This window comes from Schistocerca piceifrons, chromosome 2 (assembly GCF_021461385.2).
Source record: "Schistocerca piceifrons isolate TAMUIC-IGC-003096 chromosome 2, iqSchPice1.1, whole genome shotgun sequence".
Taxonomy (NCBI): Eukaryota; Metazoa; Arthropoda; class Insecta; order Orthoptera; family Acrididae; genus Schistocerca; species Schistocerca piceifrons.
In genome coordinates, this window is record NC_060139.1 from 179,645,595 (window position 1) to 179,664,176 (window position 18,582).

The following is an 18,582-nucleotide window of genomic DNA, read 5'->3' on the forward strand; positions in this document are numbered from 1 at the left end:
ATAAGTCAATTATTATCCGCAGTTTAGTTATATTTTTTTTATTTTGGTAGGACTGTCGTTGTATGTTGATGATGCATGCTTTGTTTATTTTTTGTTATATGGTTCAAATGGCTCTGAGCACTATGGGACTTAACATCTGAGGTCATCAGTCCCCTAGAACTTAGAACTACTTAAACCTAACTAACCTAAGGACAGCACACACATCCATACCCGAGGCAGGATTCGAACCTGCGACCGTAGCGGTCGCGCGGTTCCAGACTGAAACGCCTAGAACCGCTCGGCCACCACCGGCCGGCTTTGTTGTTATATCTTTGCAATTTTCTAGCTGCTAGGTTAGTTTCGTTATCGCTGCCGTGCTGTTAATCATGGCTTCATGGCTGCTCCGCTGTCTATTTGCACGAAAGAAGAGCAACGTTCAGTGATTCTTTTTTTTTTTCGGAAGGTGTATCAGGGGCCGAAATTAATCGATGACTTTCGACAGGTGCGGGAATAGTGTTCTGCCACAACGGAGTGTCTACAAAAGGATTGAAAAATTCCGAAATGGTTGCACAAGTGTTACGCACGATGAAGGAGCTGGACGACCGTTTACCGCCACAAATGAATAAACCATTGAGGAGCGTTCACGTGAAATGATTCTCTTAGACAGACGATTAACTATTGACGAAGTGGCACATCGTCTACAAATAAGTCACAGTTCTGCCTATGACATCTTCCACAACAGACTTGGGTTTCATAAAGTTTGTGCAAGATGGGTCCCAAAACGGCTCACAGTTGCATAAATAAACAAGCTTGGACATCTGCAAAAACATTTGGATCGCTATGGTAACGGAGGGGACAACTTCTTAGACAGGATCATTACTGATGACGATAATGGATCCATCATTACGAGCCGGAGAGTAAACGGCAGAGTATGGAATGGAAACATCCAAATTCACCGTGCAAGAAAAAGTTCAAGACCCAACCGCCCGCAGGACAACTGATGCTTCTGGTTTTTTGGGACGCACATGATCCAGTACTGGAACATTATGGGGAAAGGGGCACAACAATAAACAGTGTCCGTTACAGTGAGATGCTTACTGCCAGGCTAAAGCCTGCAATTAGAAGCAAACGCTGAGGATTGCTGTCAAAGCCTGTTGTGTTGTTGCACGACAATGCCCGTCGGCATACTGCTGCCCACACTGCTGAAACGCTCCAGAAACTCAAATTTGAACTACTGGATCATCCTCCATATAGTTTTGATCTTTCCCCTTTTCACTATCACTTGTTTGGTCCACTCAAACAGGCATTAACGGGCCGTCGATTGGCCTCGGACGAAGCAGTGACAGAAGCGGTGCATTCCTGGTTCGCAGCTCAACCGAGAACCTTTTTTTATGAGGGCATCAGGAAGCTTGTACAACGATGGACCAAGTGCGTTGAAATGCAAGGATACTATGTCGAAAAATGATGTTCTTGTAAGTTTCCTACTTGATTACAATAAAATTTTATAACTACTTTGCGGATAATAATTGACTTACCCTTGTAGTATACCCCTAGAGTAATCACTTAAAGCCAGTTCTTGAAACTTAGTTAACAGACTTTCTCGGAATAGTTTACGTCTGTCTTCAAGAGTCTGCCAGTTCAGTTCCTTCAGTATCTCTGTGACACTCTCCCACATATTAAATAAACCTGTGACCATTTGTGTTGCCCTTCTCTATCTATGTTCAATATCCCCTATTAGTCCTATCTGATACAGGTCCCACACACTTGAATAATATTCTAGAACTGGTTGCACGAGTGATTTGTAAGCAATCTCTTTTGTAGACTGATTGCACTTCCCCAGTATTCTACCAATAAACCGAAGTCTACCATCTGCTTTACCTATGACTGAACCTATGTGATCATTCCCTTTCATTTCCCTACAAAGTATTACACCCAGATCTTTGTATAAGTTGGCTTATTCCTACAGTGACTCATTGACGTCATAGTTATAGATTAATACATTTTTTCGTTTTGTGAAGTGTACAATTTTACATTTCTGAACTTTTAGAGCAAAAAAAGTTATCAATCTCTGCACCACATTGAAGTCTCATGAAGATCTGACTGAATATTTATGCAGCTTTTTTCAGATAGCACTTCATTGTAGATGACTGCCTCATCAGCAAACAGCCTGATTTTACTATTCATTCTATTAATGGTCTGCAAGGTTATTAACATACAAGATGAACAGCAAGGGTCCCAACACACTTCCCTGGGGAGCACCCAAAGTTACTTTTACATCTGACGATGACTTCCATTCAAGATAACATGCTGGTCTTCCTAGCAAAAACTCCTCAACCCAGTCACATATTTCACTTGATACCCCATACGATCTTACTTTTCACAATAAGCTTAGGTGCAGTACTGAGTCAAATGCGTTACGGAAATCAAGAAACACTGCATCTACATGGTTATCTTGATCCACAGCTTCAGTATGTCGTGAAAAAAGTGCGAATTGTGATTCACATGATCGACGTTTTAGAAATCCATGCAGGTTGGCAATGAGGACGTCATTCTATTCAAGATACCACATTGTGTTTTTTCGCTCATAATGTGTTCTAAGATTCTACAACAAATCGATGTCAAGGCCATTGAATGGTAGTTTTGTGGATCACTTCCACTACCCTTCTTGTAGATGGGTGTGACCTGTGCCTTTTCCCAAGAATTGGGTACGGTTTTTTATATGAGGGATCTACAATAGATTATAGTTTGAAATGGGGCTAACTCAGTCACAAATTCATTCCAGAAACTCACAGGGATTTTATTAGGGCCTGGAGCTTTGTTCAGTTTTAACGATTTCAGGGGTTTCTCAGAATAACTGACACTAATACTTGTTTCATACCTTTTCAGTGGTATGAGCATTAAATTGGGGCAATTCGCCTGGTTTTTCCTTTGTAAAGGAACATTTAAAAATAGAGTTAAAAGTTTCAGTTTTCTCTCTACGCCGCGCGGGATTAGCCGAGTGGTCTAAGGTGCTGCAGTCATGGATTGTGCGGCTGGTCCCGGCGGAGGTTCGAGTCCTCCCACGGGCATTGGTGTGTGTGTTTGTCCTTATGATAATTTAGGTTAAGTAGTGTGTAAGCTTAGGGACTGATGACCTTAGCAGTTAAATCCCATAAGATTTCACACACATTGGAACAATTTTCTCTCTACCTATAGCCCTAAGCTTTGTTTTACACCTTTAATGCAGTCTTGTACAGTGTCTGTATACCATAGAGGTTCCCTCCAATTAAAAACTGTTCTACTGGGAGCATATCTGTCCAGTGTGTGGTCAACTATTCTCTTAATCTTGAGCCAGAGTACCTCTACATGCTCCTGACCTGTGCTGTAAGTTTCTATTCCCTCACTGAGATATGCCACTACCGATTTTTGATCTACAGTAGTTTACTGATCGTCACTGATACCAGTTTCGATGTGGTCATTCTCAAAGATGTCAGGTCTGTTTGTTGCCATTAGATCCAATATATTTCCATCATGAGTGGTGTGGGGCCCTGCCCACTCTTCGCTTATAGGATGCCCAAAGGTTACTGCGTTCTCGGATAGCTATAGAACAATTCAAACAAATCACATTAATAGTTCTTATTTCAATAAAGCAGACTGACAATACTTAACTTTTAATTTACAATGGTGTCGCAAGCGATGGGCGACATGCAAATAGAGTTTTTTGCTGTATACAAGGTCCATGTAAGCAATTGATATGCTATCGTAGTGCTGGTCTGGTACTGTCCAATATTGTGCGAATACTGTGTGGTAGCGAGGCTGGCAGGAGCGGCGCTTATATTCTCTTCCGCTAGAGGGCACTCCTGTCTTGATGCGGTCCTTGTCAGTGGGCTATTGGCTGACGTCGTCTCACAACCTTCTTTGCTCCTGCTTTCTTCGTCTTCGTGCCGGCACATGTGTTTATGCCGGAACAAGTGGAATCCCTAACTATTTGTTCTAGGTAGTTTGCAGAAAAGGCATTTAGCAAAGTGTCACAGGATGCCTTAACATGCCCACCACTAACAAAATTGTAATTTTCCTAATAACAGTTAGATGATTAAAGTCTCCACCAATGATTACAGTAGGTAAGGGGAAGTTAAGTACAAGTTAACTGAGGTTTTCTCTTACGTTTTGAGTTACATCAGGAGATGAGTCTCGTGGGTGACAGAAGGATCCAATTATCATTTTATGCCCACCTCTGATAGTGAGTCTTGCCCAAACAATCTCGCATGCAGCTTCAATTTCTATCTTGGTGGACTCCAATTTCTATCTTGGTGGATTTGAGTTTCTTGTCTACTACGACAAATACACCACCTTCATTTCCCATTTGCATGTCCTTTCGGTATCCACTTAAATTTCCCAAAAAATCTCACTGCTATCAATTTTAGGCTTCAACCAGCTTCCTGTACCTAGTACACTACTGGCCATTAAAACTGCTACACCACGAAGATGACGTGCTACAGACGCGAAATTTAACCGACAGGAAGAAGATGCTGTGATACGCAAATGATTAGCTTTTCAGAGCATTCACACAAGGTTGGCGCCGGTGGCGACACCTACAACGCGCTGACATGAGGAACGTTTCCAACCGATTTCTCATAAACAAACAACAGTTGACCGGCGTTGCCTGGTGAAACGTTTTTGTGGTGCCTCGTGTAAGGAGGCGAAATGCGTAACATCACGTTTCCGACTTTGATAAAGGTCGGATTGTCGCCTATCGCGATTGCGGTTTATCGTATCGCGACATTGCTGCTCGCGTTGGTCGAGATCCAATGACTGTTAGCAGAATATGGAAACGGTGGGTTCAGGAGGGTAATACGGAACGCCGTGCTGGATCCCAACGGCCTCGTATCACTAGCAGTAAAGATGACAGGCATCTTATCCGCATGACTGTAACGGATCGTGCAGCCACGTCTCGATCCCTGAGTCAACAGATGGGGACGTTTGCAAGACAACAACCATCTGCACGCACAGTTCGAAGACGTTTGCAGCAGCGTGGACTATCAGCTCGCAGGCCGTGGCTCCGGTTACCCTTGACGCTGCATCACAGATAGGAGTACCTGCGATGGTGTACTCAACGACGAACCTGGGTGTACGAATGGCAAAACGTCATTTTTTCAGATGAATCCAGGTGCTGTTTACAGCGTTATGATGGTCGCATACGTGTTTGGCGACACCGCGGTGAACGCACATTGGAAGCGTGTATTCGTCATCACCCGGCGTCATGGTATGAGGTGCCATTGGTTACACGCCCCGGGCATCTCTTGTTCGCACTGACGGCACTTTGAACAGTGGACGTTACATTTCAGATGTGTTACGACCCGTGGCTCTGCCCTTCATTCGATCCCTGCGAAACCCTACATTTCAGCAGGATAATGCACGACCGCATGTTGCACGTCCTGTACGGGCCTTTCTGGATAGAGAGAACGTTCGACTGCTACCCTGGCCAGCACATTCTCCAGATCTCTCACCAATTGAAAACGTCTGGTCAGTAGTGGCCGAGCAACTGGCTCGTCACAATACGCCAGTCACTACTCTTGATGAACTGTGTTATCGTGTTGAAGCTGCATGGGCAGCTGTACCTGTACACGCCATCCAAGCTCTGTTTGACTCAATGACCAGGCGTATCAAGGCCGTTATTACGGCCAGAGGTGGTTGTTCTGGGTACTGGTTTCTCAGGATCTATGCACCCAAATTGCGTGAAAATGTAATCACATGTCAGTTCCAGTATAATATATTTGCCCAATGAATACCCGTTTATCGTCTGCATTTGTATTATGTGAGCTTCGTTGCTTTTCATGAGCTCACTTTGTTGTGAGTGCTTCGGCAGTTTACCATTAGGATTTTAATACTCTCACCTGTTGGAAGTATTTCTTTCGATCTTACACTGGTACTTCTGCGTTTTCTACAGCGCTCGTTATCTGTATTGGATAGAGTGTCGCCTAATCTAAAAAAAAGGCTCTGCATCCCACACACATTTAGTTACCTGAGTAGCAGCCTCTGATGTGTAGTGCACAACTGACCTATTTAGAGGGAATCTACAGTTCTCAATCCTATAGCGCAAGTCCAGGAAGTCGCAGCGTAGCTTGTCACAGAACTTTCAAAGTCTCTGGTTCACTCCTTCCTGTCGACTCAGAACCAAAGGGCTACGATCAGTTCTGGGGACAATGATGCAAATTGTGAGCTTTGCTGAAATTCCACACACAAGGCTGGTCTTCTCAGCGTTCTCTGCCAGTCGCTGGAACGACTCAAGAACGACCTCGGAGCTCAGACGACAGATATCATTTGTTCAAACGTGCGCCACAATCTGCAGTTGGTTGCTCTCTGTTCCCTCAACTGCTGCCGGGATAGCCTTTTCAACATGTTGAATGAGGCCCCCAGACATACACACTGAGAGCACCTGGTGCCCTTTCCTCACCGTTGCCGTCATTTCCCTAAGGCGTACCACCATTCGCCATACGTTTGAACTGCCAACAATTACTATACCCCTACCCTTTTGTGTTTGCCTCCTCCTGATACCCGACAAAACAGGTTTCTCTAAAGCAGGTGAAGTGAATCCCACTGGCTCAGCTTCAGTTTCAGTGAAAGACACCATCTCAAACTTGTTGTTTAAGACGATCAGTACAACAGCCTGAGTCCTCCCTGGTCCTCGTCCACCCTGTACAGGACGCCTAGATCCGTCATTCACATGTCACTCGCAGTCAAGTGGGCGGATAATGACAGATCCTGTACTTTCTACAGAGGAGAGATCCACAGGAGAGGATAGTACTTGAGTTACTTCTGGTACAGGTATCACAGACACACGACTTTCGGGAGCTCCTCCAACACACCGATTCACATCAGCTGCCAATCGTTTGACTGTACCACGGCTATTTCCAGCTGCTTACGAACGTCAACCAACTCATCCCGTGTTTGAGAACACCATTCACAGGGGGGGCTGTATTTTAGCTGGTGCAATGCGTTACAAGGCAGTGAACAAATAACTTTAAATTAAACCTGCTGATTATCTTTTAAAGACGTTAATTTCCTATCAGAATTGAAGCAAATACACAAAACAAAATTTCTATTACAGTAACATAAAAACCTATGGTAAAATTACCAGTTTCCTAAAATATTTTGATGTTAATTATAGTTGGTAAGAAACTCGAAAACAGAGTTAATTTACCATAACTGCAGATAATATATAGGGCTACTCCTCTTTAACGGAAATCTAGATGTAATACAATATGTTAGTATTGATCTTGACCACAAACGACGATTTGTTACAATTATGCAAAGGACGATGATAACTTCCGAAAATTCTCAAAAACGCACGTTTATTTGAGTTGATATGCAATGAAACTCAGGGTTGAGGCATACTTTGGCTGAACTGTGAAACACGGACATTGATTTGCTTCGAATTTAATTACCTATCCAAAACACTCGCGCCGCTAACGTACCAAAATATAGTTTTGTAAGCGTCCAACAAATTCTGAAACTAACGTGTTTCTCACGTAATTGTAGAATGAAATTAGAGAAAGATTATTTTGAACGAGGGCAGTCCTAATGTTCTCAAAAAATTTTAAAAGATAACAATTTAGCTAAAGATTACAATTGACGATAACAGTACTAGTTTATCGCAGCACTCCCGAATGTTCGAAATTTCACATTATATCACAATACAAACGGGTATTGATAAAATCAATGAAAAATTACGCACAAGAAACGACACGAACAGTAAAATATGCGAATCTAGAACTTTAAAGCGGCACACGATCTTGTACAAGCGGTCTCACACAAGGGAAAATTTCTAAGTTGGCTTTTACATATAAACAAACTTGCGTATTGCGCGGATTTTTTCACTTGCCTGATTCTGTACACGCTTCTATACTGGTGCGCCGAAGAAGAACACTGCAGAGTAAGTTTATCTCGATGAAAATCGCTAAAATGTGCAGCACCAACAAAGCACGTTTTCTGACTGTTGCAGCTATCATTGAGTTACAGAGGAGAGTTAAAGCCTACAGAGAATATAACATAAAATTTTCATTTCTCTCAAATATCACCAAACTGGAAGCTGTTCAGATTTATTATGTTGTAGAGGAACTTCTGACGTAGACCAACTTTGTGAACAATGTGTACATCTTAAAAGCCATCTGTAATCTATGAAGAAAGAAGATGGGGGACAAGTTGACCCCTTTCCCATTTCTCTATAGAATGCTGGTTTTAAAAAATGGGTTATGTCTGTTAAAGAGAATCAAGAACAGAAGCGTGAAGAGGAAAAGATCAGTTAAATGATATTGCAGAAGTAATTTTGGTGTAGGTTACTAAACTGTAATGATTTACTTTGTATTTTTAGCATATATAGTGCCCAAATTCGATGCTTCTGTATTAAGTTTTAGGTAAAACCGGCTATTAAACAGTAGTGCTTATTATTTAACTTGCGCATGTACTTTGTGCTATGTTGTTGTTGTTGTGGTCTTCAGCACAACAACAACAACATAGCACAAAGTACATGTGCAAGTTAAATAATAAGCACTACTGTTTTATAGCCGGTTTTACCTACCTACCCACTTTGTGCTAAACATTGTTTAAATAGGCTACGTCTGTAAAGTATAGAAGTGAAGTTAATGATTACCGTACGCAGATTTATTGTTGGTAGTCTGAAAATGAACAGTAATGCTGAAGTTTTGGAATTGGAGGCATAAAATAAATTATGGCCCTGGCTGCAGATCATCTTGTAACGCTATAGTAGCAGTGAGAAGTCATTTTTACAGATTGCGATGTTAGTATTGATTATTTTCCATTTTCCATAGCTCTGGCTGTACATGTGTGTGTAACACCTATGAAATTCTTCCTTTTACTGACTTCTGCGTACCTGTCGACGGCCGGCCGCGGTGGTCTAGCGGTTCAGGCGCTCAGTCCGGAACCGCGCGACTGCTACGGTCGCAGGTTCGAATCCTGCCTCGGGCATGGATGTGTGTGATGTCCTTAGGTTAGTTAGGTTTAAGTAGTTCTAAGTTCTAGGGTACTGATGACCACAGATGTTAAGTCCCATAGTGCTCAGAGCCATTTGAACCAGCCACCTGTCGACAACAAACAAATCGAATGCCTCTAAGTTAAACCAACTTGCAGTTGAACCGAAATAATATTGTTTCACCACTCAGATTATATGACTTCATTGTAGGCTATCTGCATGACTTGACACTGTAGCTCTGTAGGTGTGAGAAAGAAGATGCATTGCTGACAAGATGCAGAGGAAAGATTTACAGACAAGGATAGAGATAGATATGGCCCAGCCATACAGAATATTTCCAGGGCTTGGTGGGCAATACCAGCAACACATCAGCTATAAGTCTGCAACAGCCTGCTCCATCAGCAATACTGCCTGACCGTATCACAATACTGTGATGTATTGCAGTCCTTTTTTATCAGTGTTGACTGCAATAATATTGCCATGAATATGCCCTTGTAAGTGGACCTTTAGGTTCAGTATGTGAGAGTGACACTTTTTCAATTTTTTTTTTGTCTTTGTGCTCCTTTTTAAAAATGATTTGCTGTGTTATTACTGAAGACCAGCATTTGAAGCTGGCTGAGTGTACACTTTATGAAAGAATGAATGAATACTAAAATACACCTCTTACCAGTAGAAAGTTATACTCTGTCATTTACCCTGACTCTGGTTTATGATGCAACTATTCTGGATGCCACAGATTCCGGTTGCTCTGTTGCTGGTTCGTGGAGCAGAAGTGGTTTGACAACGTGGTGTTGCTCTTCATTGGGCTCAACTGCATCACGCTGGCCATGGAGCGGCCCAACATCCCTCCAGACAGTCCAGAGCGTTTGTTCCTCTCCACCGCCAACTATGTGTTCACCGCCGTCTTTGCTATTGAAATGTTTGTCAAGGTGAGCTACATAATACTTTCACTATTTTTGTTGTCTCCCTGTAAACGAAGACAGAAAGTTACCTCAGACAGAAAGTGTACAGTTTGATTTATCAGGCAGTCTAGCTGCTGGTAGGGTGGCCGAGTGGTTCTAGGCACTACAGTCTGGAACCGCGCGACCGCAACACAAGTGACTATGTTCATAGAGGTACTGTGACTGGTAAGTATGGACTGCTGATGCTGGGGTTGCATTACATTCAATTATGCATCACGGTTCTGCATTACCGTGGACGACCACCGTTGGCAAGTGTGGCAGCGACCTGGGAGAACACAGCAGTGTACTCTTGGCGTCATGATGTGAGGAGCCATTGAGTATGATTTCAGGTAAAGGCTGGTAGTAATTGAGAGAACTCTTATGGCACAACAGTATTTCACATACTTCCGGATCCTCATGTACAGTATCTTATGCGACAGTATTTTTTTGCCATTTTTTGAGTGGACAATGCTGCTCCACACATGGTGCTTCTCTCTATGAACTGTATGCATGCTACTGAGGTACTTTCATGGCATCAAGATCCCCAGATCTTTCTGTGATAGAACATGTGTGGTACCAGCTCAGGTATAATCTCTGCCCCAGTGCCAATATCAAAGGTATCAACAACCACTTACAGTCAGTCAGTCACCTTGCCTCAGGAGAGAATACGAAGGCTTTCTGACACCAGTTCACCCGACAGGAGGCCCTAGCCACATCACATTTCATTTCAATGGTGCAAACTCAACCTTAGGAAATACAATTCAGATGATTTTGTTGCAGGCCTACAGGTTTTCTAAAGGTCCCATTTTGAAACTTATGCTCACAAAGACTCCTATCATATAATTTCAAACAAGCAATAATGACCTACTCAATTGAAGTCGTTATTGTGCAGCTTGAAATTTTTGAGGTGTATTGAATACTTGATGATGATCAGGAGAGCAGCTGGTTGTTATTGTCTACCAAGCATGATATTCCATCTCGGCACCTGCCAAACATCTTCAGGTGAGCCATCAAAGACTGACATCAGTTATCCATGTTACACAATTTATTAGTGTATTGTATGCATTTTTAGAATGATCATAATTCCAGGGGCAGCCACACTGCTTACAGGCTATGCCCTCAATGGGGGAGCACCGGTCAGTCTTGCAATTATAATCATAACACAATTGCAAACACATACAGTGCACTAATAAATTGTACAATGTGGGTGAGCAGTGTCAGACTTGAACAGCTCACCTATAGACGTCTGGGTGGTTCTCAGAGGAAATATCAGGCTGGGCAGAAAATAACGACCATCTGTATTCCTGAAACATCACTGAGCATCCAGTACACCTCGAAAATTTGAGGCTTAACAATAATGACCTATTTCCACCAAAAGAGGACATAAATGATCATATACTAAATGAAACACACTCTTAATTCCCATGGCTCCAACTGAATTAAAACTTACAGTGGAGTCAATACATAGATAAACTAATTGAGAAGCTCAGTTCAGCTGATTTGCACTTACAAATATTCCTCAACAAGGGAACCAAAAGAAAAGTGTGTTGGCTTATTTTCTATAGGTTCACTCCCTTTTGTCTTTTGCAATTATTTTCCTGGCCGTAAATGTGATGAGAACCAAACTGTTGTGTAGTGTTGAGTATACTGTTTCTATTTCAGTGTGGCACAACTATTGACTACATTAAAATAACTTCATTTGCACTGGCAATTACATATATATTTTCCTTTTCTGTTTACAATCTATTTTAGTTATCGCTGGTGCTCTAATTATTTTAATAAACTTTTTGAAGTGTTGTTTAGAGAGATACTTTCAAATATTGATATAAATTTTTAGACATTATTTTAAATTTTACAAAACCATATTTTTCCTTACAGAGGGTATTAAATAATAGTGTCAAATATTTTGAGAGACGATACTACCCACCAAAACCAAAAAAAGTCTAATAAAGATCGGGTCTAAAATAATGCCATAAGACCTGTGAGCACTCATTCATCTTCACATCTTCAGTACTGGAAAACACATCTCTTCTACAGCAAGCTCTTTGCTTGCCATATTTTGGGAGATGGTAGCATGCCCCAAAACAAGGGAAACATGTCCAGTAAACATATGCTCTGAAATGTGTACCTGAAGAGCAATGAGCACTTGTTCAGTAGAAATGTGTTTCACAATATGAAATATGAACAAGTACTCATAGCTCTCAAGGTTTGTATTTTAGAGCTTGTGTTACTGGAACTTTCTTTTTTCCTTGTTTTGCTCTATACTACTTCCTCCCAAGATATAGAAAGCAAAGAATTTGCAGTAGAAGAGATGTATTTCACAGTTTCAAAGATGGACAAGTGCTCCTAGACCTTAAGGCAAGCATTTTAGAGCCCATTTTCATTGGACTTCTTTCCTTGTTTTGGAGTAACTACCACCACTCAAAACATTTGACACCCTTTTTTACCAGCCTGTGTACCCCATACCAAACCACTCTTATATCTTATTCTCCAAATATTGTTCCCTGATATTGTCAGTAATATTCATTGTTTCAATGGACATATAGCATGGCTGTATGGTACCATGTTGTTCATTTTTAGTATTTGTCTACCATGGCCAAATAGTGTACTAACGGTGGGATAAACAGTAATTTTTTGTGTGAATATTGCCTGTGAAAATATTATCAAAGTCCTACATTGAAACAGATTGTATCAGCAAAATTACTTATCCAACTCATTTCTCCTGTCAGAACCTGAAGAAATCCAAACTGAAATCTCCACATACTGTTCACTGTTTCTTCATGTCCAGCTAGTAGCTCAATAGTTACTGTAGATTTCTCATAAGTGAATGAAATGTTCCCAGAATTGATCTGTAGACTGTTATAATTATTACTCTTCAGTAACAATTCACAAACACATACTTCTGAGTTCTGAGATACACAAAAACTAACAATAAAAATATTTCTGGCTTTGTGTTCAACTTTTACACAAAGAGTAATACTTTTTTTCCATATTGGTTATGCATCAAAATGGTGAGAACCCAAAGTCATTTCCATCTGATATCACTAGCTCTGTGATTGTGAAAGAAGGTGGCATATTTTTTTTGAAAACTGTTAGATATTTTATTCTGATTTCTTTCAAGACAACCTGTCTGCAACTTGATTCCAGTGTAAGAAATGTTATCCCCTCTGACCCCAGACATCAAAGACATATTGCCTTTTTGTTTACAATTCACATTTTCTGTCCTACCTCTCCTATTCAGGTGCATGTGTTATGTCCTGTTCTATCATATGGTATTTATGAATAACAGACATAGTGATAGTTTATTCTGATTTCTTTCAAGACAACCTGTCTACAACTTGATTCCAGTGTAAAAAATGTTATCCCCTCTGACCCCAGACATCAAAGACATATTGCCTTTTTGTTTACAATTCACATTTTCTGTCCTACCTCTCCTATTCAGGTGCATGTGTTATGTCCTGTTCTATCATATGGTATTTATGAATAACAGACATAGTATTCTTATTTTTTTGCTGGAGCTGTCTAATAAGAAATTATTTTTCACTTTCAGGAAAAATTGTTTGTTTTTAGGAATAGTACAGTATTTTACAAACTGCAACAAATCTTTTCTTGCAGGTTATTGCTACAGGTATGATTTATGGCCGAGATGCATACTTCACGTCTGGTTGGAACATTATGGATGGTTCACTTGTTATAATATCAATCATAGATCTATTGATGTCACTCGTCTCTGAATCCAGTCCTCGCATCTTTGGCATTCTCCGTGTGAGTAACATCTCATATTTTCAAGACACTTTTAGAAACTAGTGGTCTCATTTTCTTCAATTCTTAGTTAAAAGAAAGATATCTAGGTCACTCTACAATAAAAAATGCACTTAGTTAGAGAATACTTAGTTATAAAATTCCTTCAGCTAAGTACTGTATGTATCGATTACATGGATGGTGACTGGAAATGTTGTAATACGCAATATCCATGGATTTGACTGAGCTATAGTATTTTATTTTCTAGTAATTGTTTCAGCTGTAACTATACTTATTTTGCAGCCCTGTCTATTGGGTGAATTTGCTCTAAAAAGGCGTATGGAATGGTGAAATAGGGTGGACACTGCTATGGTCAGACTGGCTGCCTCTGGCAATAAGCCATGCAAATAAATTTGTACCAGCAGCATTCAAATTCAAAGCATGCTCTGTGTGATGTGTCCTGCTGAGGTGTGATGTATCAGTCACACCTATGTGTGAACATCCCTCTACCATGAATATCAACAATGGAGGAAAAGATAGATTGCTACTTACTGTAAAGACGACAGGTTAAGTTGCAAACAGGCACAATTAAAAGACACTTACATAAAGCTCTCGGTCACAGCTTTCATCAGCAAAAGAGAAACACACACTCACCATTCATACACACAAACAAGCACACCTAGTGAACACATGACGGCCAACTCCAGCAGCTCGGGCTGGAATGCAAGCATCACGTGGGATGCAAGCAGCAATCTGAAGGGGCAGGGAAGGAGACGGAACAGCAGTGTATAGGTGGGCGGAGAGGTGACCACTGTCTGGCGTAGCGTGCAGGGACTAAAATGCCAACAGATGCAGGAGGTTGTGGGGCAGGGAAGTGAGGAAAAAAGGAGGGGAGCGGGGAAAGATGGATGGGTGCATTGGCAGAGGGTGGGAAACAAAGAGGGTGGGAGACAGGAACGGGAAGGATGTGGATGTGGATGTGGATGGAGAGGGTTGTATGGGCACACGACGGATAGGTCTTCAGCACCCATTCAGTAACAGATTGAGACAGGTGTCAAGAAAAGACTCAGAACAATAAGATAAAACAGAACATACAACACAGGTAACAAGCTTGGAAAAATATGTGCCCACCCACACCGAAGTGTGGGACGGAGTATGCCGCCAGCAGTAAAACATGGACAACACAGGAAGAAAGTGGTAGAGGGAGCTAAAACAATATAGCAGATGGAAGTGGTTGGCTGACCACAAGGAAAAAAGGGAGGAGCCAGCCACTTTGAAATACACTAAAACTCCAGCCTAAAAGTTTAGGCCAGAGTCCAGACACATCACAAAACTTTAAAACCCTAGACACACACGTCTCATCATTAGCTAAAACACACGGCATATCCCCATCAACTTGTGCTTCTGCCCTTGCAACACAGTATAAAATGCAGTCTGTTAAAATGTGGAAGACAGAGATGACGACACAACAGAGGGGTGAAAACTGTTGGGTGGAGGGTGTGGGGACAGTACGAGGTGCATTCAAGTTCTAAGGCCTCCGATTTTTTTTCTCCGGACTGGAAAGAGATAGAAACATGCGCATTGTTTTAAAATGAGGCCGCATTCATTCTCAATACATCCCAGAGATGGCAGCACCGTACGGCAGATGGAATTTTACCGCCAGCGGCGAGAATGAGAACTGTTTTAAATACTTAAAATGGCGATGTTTTCCTTACTTGAACAGCGTGCAATCATTCGTTGTCTGAATTTGTGTGGTGTGTAACCAATTGAAATTCATCGACAGTTGAAGGAGACATGAGGTGATGGAGTTATGGATGTGTCGAAAGTGCGTTCGTGGGTGCGACAGTTTAATGAAGGCAGAACATCGTGTGACAACAAACCGAAACAACCTCGGGCTCGCACAAGCCGGTCTCACGACATGATCGAGAAAGTGGAGAGAATTGTTTTGGGGGATCACCGAATGACTGTTGAACAGATCACCTCCAGAGTTGGCATTTCTGTGGGTTCTGTGCACACAATCCTGCATGATGACCTGAAAATGCGAAAAGTGTCATCCAGGTGGGTGCCACGAATGCTGACGGACGACCACATGGCTGCCCGTGTGGCATGTTGCCAAGCAATGTTGACGCGCAATGACAGCATGAATGGGACTTTCTTTTCGTCGGTTGTGACAATGGATGAGACGTGGATGCCATTTTTCAATCCAGAAACAAAGCGCCAGTCAGCTCAATGGAAGCACACAGATTCACCGCCACCAAAAAAATTTCGGGTAACCGCCAGTGCTGAAAAAATGACGGTGTCCATGTTCTGGGACAGCGAGGGCATAATCCTTACCCATTGCATTCAAAAGGGCACTACGGTAACAGGTGCATCCTACGAAAATGTTTTGAAGAACAAATTCCTTCCTGCACTGCAACAAAAACATCCGGGAAGGGCTGCACATGTGCTGTTTCACCAAGACAACGCACCCGCACATCAAGCTAACGTTACGCAACAGTTTTTTTCGTGATAACAACTTTGAAGTGATTCCTCATGCTCCCTACTCACCTGACCTGGGTCCTAGTGACTTTTGGCTTTTTCCAACAATGAAAGACACTCTCCATGGCCGCACATTCACCAGCCGTGCTGCTATTGCCTCAGCGATTTTCCAGTGGTCAAAACAGACTCCTAAAGAATCCTTCGCTGCTGCCATGGAATCATGGCATCAGTGATGTGAAAAATGTGTACGTCTGCAGGGCGATTACTTCGAGAAGTAACGCCAGTTTCATCAATTTCGGGTGAGTAGTTAATTAGAAAAAAAATCGGAGGCCTTAGAACTTGAATGCACTTCGTACATTACCATAGGTTGAGGCCGGGATAATTATGGGTGTGGAGAATGTGTTGTATGGATAACTCCTAGCTGTGCATTTCAGAAAAGCTGATGGTGGAGGGGGGAATCCACACAGCTCAGGTAGTGAAGCAGCCATTGAAATCAACCGTGTTATGTTCAGATGCAAGTCTTGCCACAGGATGGTCTACTTTGCTCTTGGCTGCAATTTGGTAGTGGCCGTTCATCCTGGTGGGCCGGCTGGTGTGGCCGAGCGGTTTTAGGTGCTTCAGTCTGGAACTGCACGGCCACTATGGTCGCAGGTTCAAATCCTGCCTCGGGCATGGATGTGTGTGATGTCCTTAGGTTAGTTAGGTTTAAGTAGTTCTAAGTTAGAGGGGACTGATGACCTCAGATGTTGAGTCCCATAGTGCTCAGAGCCATTTGAACCATTTTTTCATCCTGGTGGACAGTTGGTTTGTAATAATACCAATATAAAAAGCTGTGCAACGATGGCAGTAGAGTTGGTAAATGACGTGGTTGCATTCGCAGGTGGCCCGGCCCCTGATGGGGTAGGATAAACCTCTGACAGGACTGGAATAGGAAGTGCTGCATGGGTGAATTCAGCAGGTCTTGCTCCTGGGTCTTCAACAGGGCTATGATCCTTGTGGCAAGGTATTGGGATTGGGAGTGCACATGGGGTGGACTAGTATGTTGTAGAGGTTGTTTGGGCGACACAACACCACTTTAGGAGGGGTGGGGAGGATCTCAGGTAGGATGTCCTTATTTCAGGGCATGGTTATAGGTAATCAAAGCTCTGGCCGAGGATGTTGTTCTAGTCAAGAATGGTACTGGGTGATGAAGGGAACCCTCCTTTGTGACTGATTCCTGGGGTGTGGGAGGTTGGGGGGGGGGGGGGGGGTGTTAGGGGAAATGGCGTAGCAGATCTGTTTGCAGAATAGGTCTGAGGGATAGTCATCATCATCATCATCATCATCTTGGACAGTTTCCAGCCTCTGATCAGGTCTGTATGGAACATAGGCCTCTCCATCATCTTCTGTCTTGCCACCATCTCTCCGTCTTCAGCTTAGTCCAGTCTTCTCCTTTCTTCTGGACGCATTCCTCTACTCCTTTCAGCCATCTGTCTCTCAGTCTTCCTCTTGGTCTCTTTCCTTCCAGTTTCATCTTGTGTATCCCCCTGGGTATCCTCTTCTCCTCCATTCTCTTAACATGTCCATACCATCTCAGCCTTGATTTCTCTATCTCCTCCTGTAATGGTTCCACTTCATTAACTCCCTGATCCTCTTATTTCTTAACCTATCTGTCTTTGTCACTCTAATACTGTTTCTCAAGAATTCCATCTCACTAGCTTGTACTTTGCTTTTCTCTCTTCCTTTCATAACCCAGGTTTCTGGTGCATATGTCAAGATTGGGACATAGTACGACCAGTATATAAACTTTTTACTGATTTGGGTACATCCTTGCTCCATATAAGGCTTCTGACACTCTTCCGAAATGCTTCTGCTTTTCTCCCCCACTTGTTTATTTCTCTGTCATTTTTTCCATCTTCCTGTATCAGGCTTTTAGGTACTTGAAACTATCCAGTCTCCTCAATTGTTCCTCACCAATTGTTATTCCAGTTGTTCCTCTCTCCTTCTTTCTTGTTGTGATAATCATCTCACTCTTACTTATACTAAATTTCATCCCATATTCTTGTACTGTTCGTTCCCATACGTCCAACTGCTCTTGTACTTCCTCCTCCTTATTCCTCCAAATCATCAGATCATCTGCAAACACTTCCATATATTCTTGAGTTCCTCCTTATTCTCTACATCTTGTCCACTTTTGTTCACCATTTGAGCATAATCTCTCATACAGTTCTTCCTCTTACTTTTAATCATCTCATATAACACCTTTTTTGGACCTTCACTATCCTCCTCCATCATTCTGGTCCACTGTTCCATCCACTTTCTTCTTTCCTCCGCCACCACTCTTTTTGCTTCTTTCTTTCTTGCCTGATACTCTTCCCTTGTCTCTACTGTTCTCTTCTGGAACCATACCCTAAAGGCTCTATTCTTCTTTTGTACTATATCCTTTGTTTTACCATTCCACCAGGGTGTTTCTTTCCATCTTGTTTTGTTGCTTGT

The 18,582-nt window shown here is 42.3% G+C and overlaps 1 protein-coding gene across 1 annotated transcript in view; it reads left to right on the forward strand.

Moving 5' to 3' along the window:
- LOC124775227 (voltage-dependent T-type calcium channel subunit alpha-1G-like) overlaps positions 1-18,582 on the forward strand; it is a 790,960-nt gene that overhangs the window by 671,163 nt on the left and 101,215 nt on the right. Inside the window, exons 27-28 of the mRNA XM_047250065.1 lie at positions 9,684-9,876; positions 13,504-13,653. Of these exons, the coding sequence (XP_047106021.1) occupies positions 9,684-9,876; positions 13,504-13,653 (343 nt within the window). The remainder of the gene's footprint in view (positions 1-9,683; positions 9,877-13,503; positions 13,654-18,582) is intronic.